The 12,328-nt window shown below is 42.3% G+C and overlaps 1 protein-coding gene across 1 annotated transcript; it reads left to right on the top strand.

The window, feature by feature from the left end:
- Positions 1-374: 374 nt before the first annotated feature.
- On the top strand, positions 375-8,851 carry cacng6b (calcium channel, voltage-dependent, gamma subunit 6b). Its single transcript, XM_003450617.5, has 5 exons — positions 375-476; positions 2,067-2,781; positions 5,304-5,378; positions 6,954-7,091; positions 7,224-8,851. Exons 2-5 carry the CDS (start codon positions 2,424-2,426, stop codon positions 7,442-7,444), a joined length of 792 nt encoding a protein of 263 aa, XP_003450665.1. The 5' UTR covers positions 375-476; positions 2,067-2,423; the 3' UTR covers positions 7,445-8,851.
- Positions 8,852-12,328: the final 3,477 nt, after the last annotated feature.

Raw genomic sequence — 12,328 nt, 5'->3', positions numbered from 1 at the left:
CACACACACACACAAACAGCAAGGCTGTCGCAGATACAGACATGTTTTTTATCATGCTGGCAGGCTTGTGGTCATGTGAGCGGACCACCCTGCAGCACCTTTCCTCGCTGATTTAAAATTTGAAACATGTATGGAGCATGAGCTGGATGCTGTTGAGATTAAACGTGAGGTGTAAGGACAGTCTGGGGGCCAAACACCAGACACACACACTCACCCACCCACACACACAGACGGACGCACACACATCGGTGACAGTGTTAACCAACCAGACTCCAACCCCCTTCACATCCCCCACCTCCACTCCTTTACACTCACTTTCCATAACTCTTACGTTCCTCTCTCCCACCCCTTTCCTCTCTCTCTCTCTCTCTCTCTCACTCTCTCTCTCTCACACTCACTCTCACATCACTGCTCTCCCCCCTCTATTAAGTTTCATGCTTCTCTTCCTCTCGAACTGAACAACACACACGACACAGGTCAGATTTATTCTTCTTTTCAATCAAGTGCATTAGCCAGCTGTTGCTTTCTTACGCCCACGTGTCACACAGGTGGCGGTGGCTGTCACCGGTCAAGCGGTAGAGAGAATTTCTAATTTTCACGACAGAAAATGCAGCATGAAGTTCTGTGATCAGCCGTTTTAGAATTTAGGCTACTGCACCAAAGTTTTCATTGCATTATAATATATATCTTTATATACATGCTCTATATACCCTGCTAAGGATAATCCTTCACTGCAAAGTAAGCACTTGTTTGTGTCACCCACCCCGAGAGCAGCTTGGCTCCTCTGAGCCGCCTGATCACACTGTGGTTAATATGAATGTAATGTGATCAAGGTTTGTAATTCTATGACCACTAATTTGGCTGTCAGCAGCTGCAGTATTGATGTTCTTTATTACAGTTAATGTTGGAGGGTTATTTTAATGCACGGTTGCTATTCCATACCTTTGGTTCATTAGTGACACGTATGTATCTGCCTTTTGTTAGCTATAAAATGATTTTTACCCCAACTGTCACTTAGTGCTTGTTGATAAGCTGATATTATTGTTTATTGACATTGCAGAACCATCTTCTCATGTTCTGTGTAAATGCCGTGTGCTCTTACGGAATTGTTATTATTGTGATTATTGCGGGGAAGACGACATGCAGCACGACTAAATGAGAATTAAATTTTTTTTCGTTACATTTTTATTATGTTTATTATTATGTCTCCTCATATACTATAAAGTATCAAAGACAAAGGCTTTGTGGTGAGACTTTGCACATGTTGCCTATATTAAACCTCTGATGCTGTCAGCCCAAAGCTCTGAATTAGGTGATCTGCCAACTGTGTGTGGCCTGCTGGTGCTGCTTTCCTAACTGGCCAGGCCTCTCGCCTCCACTCTGTGACCTGTTGGACCTCACAGCAGAGTTAATTATTATAGCCCCGTCTCTCTGTCAGAGGGTTCAGGATTGAATTATCACCTCTCGTGCAGACCATCGACACCGTTGTGCCCCGTCACTCACTTTGCTTAAATCGCTCCAAAGGTCCCTCGCTCACAGTTGAAAGTCTTTGTAAGCTGGGACCAAACTCGTGCTGAAGCACACATGTGCAAGTGCACAGCCGCTGCTACATATTCCCAGTGTTCCCGGTATAAGTAATGCAGCCTGAGAGGTATTTGTGGCAACCCATTATCCCCTCAGATCAAAGGGGATCTGTGTCTAAGCCAGAGATAGTGTACCTGCTCAGACAGACGATGGGTTGTCAACTCATCTGGGAAACTGGAAGCTGGGTGGTCCGGTGTGACACTGTGGCGTTATCTCTCACCTTGACCTTGCACAAACCCATTCCAGTAGCTCTTCCAGTCCAATTGTTTCTACATCTCCAGCAAAATCTGCCTTTCAGGGAATGCCATATGGCTTATCTATTGTTGGCTGAGAGCATGTCATATGGCTTTTAGGGAGGGAATACTGTAGATGCTGATAAAGCTGTTGGAAATTAAATATTACGCTGGTGATGAAAGGATTTTGCTCTGGTGAAGCATATGCTGGCTGCTCTTTCATCTTTCTGTTTCATCTCTCTTTTTCAGAGGACTGGACGGAAAACAGACAGACAGGCTCTCGTGGTCCTTGCCTCCATCTATCCCATTTTGTCATTACCTCACTTCATCTGACCCCCTCTCCACTTCACAGTAGTTCTATTCATATCTCTTATGTCCAGCCCATTTATTTTTACTTGATCTTCTCACTGCTTTTGCTCAAATTATCTGTCCATCACAGGACAGCTGAGAGCTCCCTTACAAACTTCCGCCTTCTGAACCTAAAACTTCTCATTATTTGATTCTAATTAAAAAAACTTTTCATCTATTATCTGCTTCTCTAATCTTCATTTGAGGTGTCCCGTCCCATCCCCTGTACTTCCTCGGTTCTGGCCACTTTAGATCAGTATGTGGTCCAACTTCTTTGTACAACAGGATGAGGAGGGTCGCACAGGGGTGGCAGGACAGAGTGGAGGTTTGGCTGGAATGAAAGGTGGTAGAGGACAGAGGCGGATCCACAAGATGAGTGACAGCCAGGAGGGAAAGATCAAGCTGGCTTTCTTTGTCTCTATCGTTGGTGTGACCCTCACGGTGCTGGGCATGGGGACAGAGTTTTGGGTGGAGCTGGCCCAACCAAAGAATTTCAGCGGCAACCAAACCTGCCAGATGGCCCATTACGGCCTTTGGAAGGGCTGCATCCGCACCCTATCGGTGGATGAAATAGACCCAGAGAGGACAAGCTGTGGTCCTGCTGATCTACGTGGAGGTGAGACCTCAGAGTGGTGTGTGTGTGTGTGTGTCTGCGTGAATTTGTGTAAATCTGTTTGTCCTGTGATCTGCACAAGATGAGCTGGCGAGGTTTCTGGAGGGACTATTTTGTGTTTAACTCCCTGTCTGCTTTCCTTGCAAGTCTGAATTGAAGCTGCCATCATGTTACAGTATGTGTATCGGTATCAAAGTGGATTAACAGCAAGGGGTCAGAGACTGTTTGTGGAAATAAGTTGCTGACATCACCCTTAATCACTGCAGGTTTTCTGTGCCATGACAAATGCTGTAAAATAAGAGCGAGCTGTCATAGCCGATATAATGTATGCCCCCTGGGAATACGTTTGTAGGTCTTTGTATCTAAACTCATAAGAGGCTGAAAAAATTTCTGTTGCCACTTTGTTTAAAAAAGTCATTTGCATCCAACCCGAACAATCTTTATATTTCTGAGCAACATTTTTATGAGTTTTGATATAGATTTAAAAATAAATGTATTCCTTGTGTGTATGTACGCTTGTGTGGATTTCCAAAGGAATAATGAGAAGCCGCTTGCGTAGATACAGTATGTATGTAGGTCATCCTACAGATAATGTGCAAATTGAATCATTAAAAAGTATAAAGCGTGAAAATGCTTTCAAGTGCATAAATACAGTGGTGCTTTATCAGTTCAGATCCTGTTGTACCAACACACAGCAGCATGCAGGTACAATATACAGCATATTTGTTGGCAGTCATAACATGATCTGTGTAACAGGGCATTATTAATATTAAGATTTTCTCCTGACTAAGCATCGAGTCATCTCCTGTTTTACCAAGAGTGCAGACAGGTGATAAAGGGGCAAACCAGAGGTTTATTGTGCTGATGGACATCCATGTTTAGAGTAGTGACAGGTTCTTTCTAAAAGCACTTTATTCAACTTGACCATGGTTATGTTCTCCGGAGTGCGCCGATTATCTGCACAATGACCTATTTCTGTCTGAAAAGCGAGTCTGGAGACGCTGGAAAGAGGCAGGTACTGGAGGAGAAAGACTTGCTCCTGGAATCACTCCATGTATCATGGATTCTGCCAGGACCCAGCAGCGGTCTGAAGAAACCATAAAGTCTCTTTAAATTTCAGAGACACAAGTGGTTCACATATACAACTTAACATGTTGTCATCACTTTGAATGATCCAGTTTTCAAGGAAATTTTATCTATCCTTTGCTAATTTATCTTTCTTGCCTCTTTGACTGCTTCGAGCTGGCAGATATGATTCCAAGATGCTCTGTTGGTGTTTGAGAGAAGCCAGTATGCTTCTGACAATCTTCATCACACGTCCCAACACTGTTGGCCCACGCCGCCTGTCACAGATGGCCGTGGGCTCATCATGTTTGCAGGAAAACAAATGTTTTTGCCATCTATGGTTCCCCATTTCACATCCCTGTTTACATGCCTCTGGCTCCCGTCCCGCTCAAAGTGCGGCCTGACGATGCCGTGTCTGTCATCCAGAGACCAGCTATCCATCTTCGCTGCCTGCTGGAGAGAAACATGACGGCTCAATAATTACAGTCTCAGCAGGGGTAGTGGGAGCAAAACCAGTTGACTGTGATAGCATAATGTGTTACAAAATCAGTATGGTTGACAAATGGACGGTCTGCTTCATTAAAAAATGTTTGCAAATGCCCTCAGCCACAGCTATATTTGTGTGGTGAGGAAGGATGTCAGAATGTGTGTGTGTGTGTGTGTGTGTGTGTGTGTGTGTGTGTGTGTGTGTGTGTGTGTGTGTGTGTGCACATGCATGTGGTCATCTTGGAGCACATAATTTTCAGTGGGTGAAAGTCATCACTATGCACTTGTGAAGCCAAACGGAATCTGACTACTTCACAGTTTTTGTCTAAATATAGAGAAGGGGAAACGAGGGGGGACAGACAGGGACCGAGTGAGAGTGTATAACTAATGCAGTATTAACTAACCCCCCTGTGTTTCCTCCCCCTCTTGACATCTCCTGCTCGCTCGTCTCACCTCCTTCTCCATCTGCGGCTACCCTCTCTCTTTCCCTTCACTCACCACCCTTCCATCTGCCAGCAACTCACTCCTCCTTTTCACCGCTCTCATCCTCTGAGCCTGTATCCATACTTCTCGCATCTTCCTCCTTCTTTTTCACCCGGCACATCCTCTTCCCGTCTTCTGTAGCCATGTCCCTTCATTAGCCTCCATCTGCCCCTTCTCTCTGTCTACCACTATTTCTCCCCTCTGCCATCCACCCTTAGTGTTTTGCTGTCTCTCACCCTCTTTGGCGGCACCATATGTGCAGTGCTGGAGTGTGTGTGTGTTTGTGTGCGAAGAGGTGTGTGTCTCTGGGTATTCCAGCTAATGCTCGATATAAATAGGAATGATGCCTGGAAGGACAGAGTGCATGGATGCATAGTAGGCACATCAGAGAAGACAAGAAGTCGTCCATAGGAGAGTGAGTGTGTAAGTGTGTGTGCGAGCGCGTGGGTGCATGTGTGTTTCTTTGTCTGATCTCTTCTTTATGCCCACAGAATCCAACTGTACTTACTTCAAATTCTTCACCTCTGGGGAGAATGCAGTCATATTCAAGAAGACAACTAAGAAGAGTGAGATGTTACACCTTCCCCTGGACATGCACATTAGCAGTTACACCAACAGCTTCTTCTTTCAATAAAGATGCTCACTGCGGTGCTCACAGGACCGTACTGGTGGTTTTTGCATGTTTTAGACCATTAACTTCCTCTGCCACCCCTTTTCCAAAGCAAGCCATAAGCTATCAGACTGATTAATGTGTTTGCTGTGCTGCCCAGGGAGCCACTGGTTTCAGTGTAGTTTGGAGATAAGCTGGATGAGAATTAATAGGCTACTTACATCACAGCAAACATCAGTCATTTTTATCTTTTGGTCATAAGTTGTGAGCAGGGGCTGTTTTGAAAACTTGCTTGCTGATATGGTTAAAGAGAAGGTGGCATTTGACATATGAGCTGAGGGAAAGATTTGCTGTCAGTGGCTGCACAGTAGACTTGGACATAATCACACCAACAGATATGCACAGTCATGTGAAAAAGAAAGTTTTCACGGTCCCGTGAAAAATAAGTAAGGGTATACCACTTCTCAATCATAGTCATTAGCCAATGAGCATATCCCAGCTAACCCTTTCTGACTTTAACAGTGACCATAATTTACAAAATGTGCTTAGTTTTTTACTCAATATAACCCGAAACTAGAGAGTGAGCCCATAAACGTGTCAGTAAATTTTTTACAGAGGTCAAATAGGAAAGGAAGCTGATGGTCATTTTCCCATAGGCACAACCACAAATCTTCTTGCATCCAGAAGAGTCGAGTCGCCCCCTGCTGGTTATTACAGAAAAGTACATTTTAACGCTTTGTACTGTGTTTATGGTTTATACTAACTTTGTGGCAATTTTTCAAAGCAACGATTCCTAAAGTGTTGACCGGGGCCCCCTGGTGGGCTATGAAAGTACTGCAACTGGGCCACAGTAATAACAGAAATTCTGTTTGAAATTACAAGTATGTAGAGTTACATATTTACATGACTGTATTTATTTGTTTAAAAAGAGAATAAAAAATTATAATAAGAGGTGGCTAGTCTGTGATATTACTCGTTACTCTGACCTAAGGAATTGGTTCCTTCAAAGCATCTTCACAGCCTTGCCTGCAGCTTTCCTGCCAGAATAGCTAAAACCATGTATAGTGAAGTTGGACAAAACAAAACTACTATTTGTCTGTTTCTTTCATCTCACCTCATTTTTGGGGTAATTTCCCCTACCATTACTACGACCATTCTTGTTATCTGCAATGCTTTTATTAATGAAATAATATCTACGTGCTGGAGAATCAAAAAACAAAACAAAAACAGCAGAATTGGCACTGGCTATTTTTTGGGGTCGCACCTGCTCAGGTTTGGAATGCCAGGAAAATCTGTTTTAAGCAGAGCCAGTACAGGAAGCAGCACAGATGACATCATTTTTGTTCTTTAACAAAAATTCAGATTTAACCAGAATCCCAGAGGAATCAAACTTGTGTGAGGTGGTGTAACATAACTAGTTTCCACACCTCACAATAATTCTTCCCTCTTCTGTGCTGCAGATTTCTTTCTGCATGCACTTCTGAACACCTGCACTTTATATTTTGTTATTTCTCGCTGCTCTCCCTCACAGGTCTGAATCTAGCAGCAGCTGTCTTGGCCCTTTTGAGCCTGACCATGATGGTGATGGGCTCCATATGCATTGCCATGTCGCTCAGCAAAGGAGTGCAATTCTTTCTTAAGCCAGCCTCCTTCTGCTTCATCTTATCAGGTGGGATGTGACTTTTTTTTAGTCATGATAGGACAACCTTTTCATGAGTATTTTAAGGATTGTAACTGCTGATTGAACTTTTAAATGTTGGACCCTCTCACTCCCTGTCTTATTTTTTATCTTCTCATGCAGGTGTACTGGTCCTACTCTCTGTCCTCATATTCCACCAGTCTGTGCTGGCCTTACTGTCCAGTGACCAATCCATACCTTTACACCATGAACTGTCCTGGTCTGTGGCCTGCGTGGGCTCAGCGGGAGGCATTCTTATTTTCGGAGGCGTCCTCTTCATCATTCTCGCTCTTCCTTTCAGCCCATGGCAGAAATGCTTTCCACACAAGAACAGCGACACCTAGCCCTCTGATGCTGCACACAGTATTCACGATGTCTTTGTTTATGAAGAAGGAAAAACAAATTTCTGACAGCTGTGATGTCGAGCTTGCTCTTGGCATTGGATTTGCCAGAGAAGCCATACTAACTTGGTCTTAAATTTACGAAAGGGAGTCAACAACACATACACAACACAGCATGGCCTACAGAGGTAGATTTTGCAACGGCGTGCTTTTGTTCATTTTAGCATAAAATCGAATGACTGACGGGGCTACTGCTGACTTTTTTAGTGTTTACTCAAACCTGCGTCACAAATAGGTTTGTTAGTCCACCTGTAGCTGTACAAACATATAAACCCAAGCTTTATACTGGGATAAGTAGTGTAGATGCTTTTCTTTTTAACTGCTAAGACTTTTTTTTTTTTTGAGGTTTGAAAATGTTCATAGTCTGCTTTTTATGAAAGCTCATCTCTCCCTAAAAACACAGTTAAATTAGAATATACAGTGTAGTCCATGCCCTGGAGAAACTCTTCCTATACTGTTTTCTATTGTGACTATTGGCAAAATTACAATATTTAGCTGTGCGTTTGAAGGATTCATTACATTACACCATAGTTTGTTTGATGAGGACACAGTTAGGTTAGATCATGACACAGTTAGAACGTTTACATGACCTAGATTGGTATAATAATAATTTAAGATAAGGGGAAAATGTTTTGTTGACCCACACACTCACTCAGTTCTCATGCCTACTAATGTCAGCTGACTTTCTAATCTCCGCTTGCTGTTCTTGGAAGAATGTGATACAAAATAATGCAATAGAAAATCCAAATTTGGACTTAAAATCTGTTCGAATTATAAATAAATAAGTGAAAACTTGGAATCAGTGGAATCAGGCTGCTTAATATTGTTATTTTTTAATTTCTATTTATATCATGCTTAAGTTGACATATATCAACATTAAACAGAAGCAAATGCTTTGTTTTGATAGCGCTAGTAATCATATGATGTACATGTTATATGAATAGAGCAAGCAGGAAATTCTATTAAACTTTTTAAATCTTAATACTTTATGTGTTACTATTTATTTTGTTACCTGTGTTTTACACTTGTGTGAATACTGCTTTAGTGTATCAGATGAATGTAAGTTGAATGAAATAGATGAAACACTATGCTGTATATCAGAGAAGTATGTGGGCATGCGTCCTCTGTATATAAAAGGATTTTTTGTGTTTTATGAATGGTCAATGCTTGTGGTGTTGTCTCTAATCACTCTATGTGTATGCAGTAAATACAATTTATTTTTGTCCTAGGATGCTCACGTCTCCAATAGGAAATGTTGTTTTACAGTATGTAAACTGTGCTCTGTTCTGCTCATATATGTACAGTATATGGCACCACTATTGGTTACTATTAAAACAATTTGACATAAAATAGCTGCCTTCCTTTGTTCTGCTGGCACGACACCATGTCTGCCCTCCAATTTGACATTCACCCATTTTCACCCCTTTGCAGCGTGACTCTTAACCCCTCTGCCAAACACCCCCCTCCCCCAGACTCCACTCCTCTATAATTAGGCCAGAGCTCATCGCAATGCATTTCACTGCAGAGGTTGGGAAACTTAATACTTGAATTTCAACTATGTACCCCTATCCTCATACCTATGTGGCCTCCCCGTCTCGTTCTGCAACCCCGACCTCACTGCGTCACCACCAGCATGCCACCGGAGTTTTTCTGATTATCTCAGAAATAACAAATCCTCACACTCATCTCTCTGGAGACTACTTGACATCCTGGCAGTCACATACATTCCCATGCATGCATGTGTGCATGTATGCATGCACACACGTACAGACAGACTCACATGTTTTTACCTCCCCAGTGGGCAGAAACTGAATCCACATGACACACTATCCGGGTTGTATATATAGCTGTTTAATAGTTCTACTGAGACTGCATGAAAAGTGGTTCGTAGGCACTTGTTGCGTGTTTGTAAATGGAGAAATGCTTCCTGGAATTCTTTATGATGGACCTGCAGACTGAATGTGACAAGTAAAAGAGTATGAAATGATGAAGGGCTGTCATTATTGATTGTATATATAAATATATATATATAGATATATGATACATACGATAAACTGTTAATGGTGCTTGTGCAATAGATTTGTTTGCTTTGGCAGCCCCTCTCCTTGAATGTTTCATCACAGTCATCCTTACTGTGACTGCAGCTACATTGCAGTAGGTATGATAATACGCAGGGAAAGACACTCACTAATCCTCAGGGTGCTGGAGCACTTCTAGGATTCTCGTGCCCCTTGTCAAGGATGTCACTGCTTCCTCCTGCTCTAATGCATCTGGAGTATCATCTCTTGTCAGTAATGGGAGTCTTTGAGCTGCCACTCCTCTGCATCCCTCTGAGGAGAGCAGTGACTGAAGCACACCTTTACAGTATTTTGTAATCGTTCGTGCAAAAAACGTGCATGAGGTACCAGATGGGCCTATGAGGGGAAAAAAAGTTATTTGGAGGTAGGGCTCAGTGAATTAACTTTCAGTTGCTCTTCTCATTATCTTCTCTGGCAAGTACCACCCATCTGGCACTATCCATATATTTGCAAATATTAGGAGCTTCAAGACTGACAGGGAAGGTTGAAATCTTTTTAGGATCACAGCAAACAAAACATTAGCTAAGAGTCCTTGAGCCAAAGTAACTACTAAGAGCAGTGTTCGTGACAAACTGTGTGTGTTACTGACAAGTAGTGAAATATCACAGTTGCTGTAAAGTACTCCACTCACTTTAAAATTCTACTCTACTAAATATTTATAGAAAATAATGCAATGATTGCTCCAATACGTCAAACAGTTAAATCTGGCTTTAGCAGATTAAACTGCAGCATTAAAATTGTGCCTGTATGTTAGTTAAGGGATGACGATAATAATCCTTCTTCTTCGTCTTTCGGCTGCTCCCTTGAGGGGTCGCCACAGCGTCTTGTCTGCCTCCATCTCAGCCTATCCCTAGCATCCTTTCCTGTCATACCAACACTCTTCATATCCTTCACAACACATCCATAAATCTTCTCTGTGGTCTTCCTCTTTTCTTCCTGCCTAGAAGCTCTATCTTCAACATCTTTTGTCCAATTTATCCGCTATTCCTTACGTGAACATTTCCAAACCATCCTAACTTTGCGTCTCTAACTTGTCAACTATTCAACCTAACTGCTCCCTCTGATTTTCTCATTTCTAATCCTGGTCATTCTGCTCATGCTTAGTGAAAATCTTAACATCTTCAAATCTGCCACCTCCAGCTCAGGCCTCCTGTCTTTTGGTCAGTGCCACTGTCCTCAAAACATACAACATAGCAGGTCTTAATACTATTTTAAAAACTTTCCCTTTCACTCTTGCTGCTATAATTCTGCCACTAATCACCCTGACACTCGTCTCCATCCACTCCACCCTGCTTACATCCTCTTCTTCACCTTTTTTTTGTGCACTATATGCTGCTTTGCATGGTATTTAAACTCACCTCCACCTTCACTACATCTCCTTGCAACTTTACCTTTCCTGTCTAGCTCTCATTCACGCACATGCAGCCTTACTTCTACTAACTTTCATTCCTCTTCTCTCTTGAGCATACCTCCACGTCCCCAGGTTGTCTTCCACCTGCTCCCTACTCTTTCTTCAGATCACATTGTCATCTGCAAACATCACAGTCCTCAGAGACTCCTGTCTGACCTCATCTGTTAGCCTGTCCATCACAATCGCTGTATGATAATAATCCAACTATTTAATAACATAAAAGTGACAGAGGCCATCATGAATACCTTTAGTTTTGATGCTTTAAGTAAATTTTGTTGTAAATCTCGTGGCACTTTTTTTAGATTACTTTGATTTGGATTTGTGACCAAACAGTTAAATATGCTCACATCATGTTCAGACTACTGGCTTCAAAACACGTTCAGTGGAGACGTGATGTAACACGACAAACTGTCACACAACACGTGGAGCTCTGTGACAGTCATGATGGTGTACAGATGAAAGCTGGGTTCTCCTTAATTTTTTAGCTTTCTAATGATATGGTGAAGCACTAACTTCAACTCTGGAACGATGTAACTGGCCAAGCTTTGGCATTTTACCATTTTGTCACTTGCAGAGTGAGCAGAAAAATGAATTGCTCTCCTTAGCTGTAATTGAAAAAATATATTAAAAAAATATGTAAATATTCACTTTATTTCAAAGTATTAAGTGCAAAAAGGATCTTCTAGTTAACTGAGAAGTCCATTCTGAGTCATGAACTAGACTGGCAGACCTCACGTTCAAGGTCATAGATTGGTGCACTTCTCGGTGGTTTTCAGCAGCATTCTGTTTTTAGATCGTTCCTTACAAGTCCCACTGTGTCTCTTGGCACTTGTTTCTCTGCAGTGGGTGCTGGATTTCTTCCAATGTGTCAGAATGGGGATCCTTCAACTTGATTTTCCTTTTTGGGAAGTGGATAAAGTTGCAAGGAGCCAAATCTGGTGGTGAGCAAAGGTTGTGTTTGTCTAGCCAAGAAATTTTGTGCTTTTTAGTGCACTCTGAGCCACACGAGGTGTCACACTCGTATACCCTACAGTTCAGAAGGTTTCTGTGGAATACTCTCCCTGGGGGATGAATTCACAATAGTGAGCCCAAGAAAAAAAATAAAAATAAAAGATGAACATGAAATCTGTGGACTCAACTCAGAACAGCTAAAAACCACTTGGTCTTACCCAGTACCCCAGCTTTCATAATCAGCAGTTATCCTCTGCACAATATTTAGGTGAGTCTGACACAGAAGTTGATGATTCTCTCTGGTTTAAGGTCCATGACCTCTGCCAAATTGCAGGTCACAGGGTAAGTAGTCTATAGGGGACTCATAAAAATAGCAGCCACGCTGCA

This window comes from Oreochromis niloticus, linkage group LG11 (genome assembly GCF_001858045.2).
Source record: "Oreochromis niloticus isolate F11D_XX linkage group LG11, O_niloticus_UMD_NMBU, whole genome shotgun sequence".
In the NCBI taxonomy this organism is placed as follows: domain Eukaryota; kingdom Metazoa; phylum Chordata; class Actinopteri; order Cichliformes; family Cichlidae; genus Oreochromis; species Oreochromis niloticus.
Note: the sequence above shows the minus strand (reverse complement) of the source record. Positions and strands in the feature narration are given on the sequence as shown.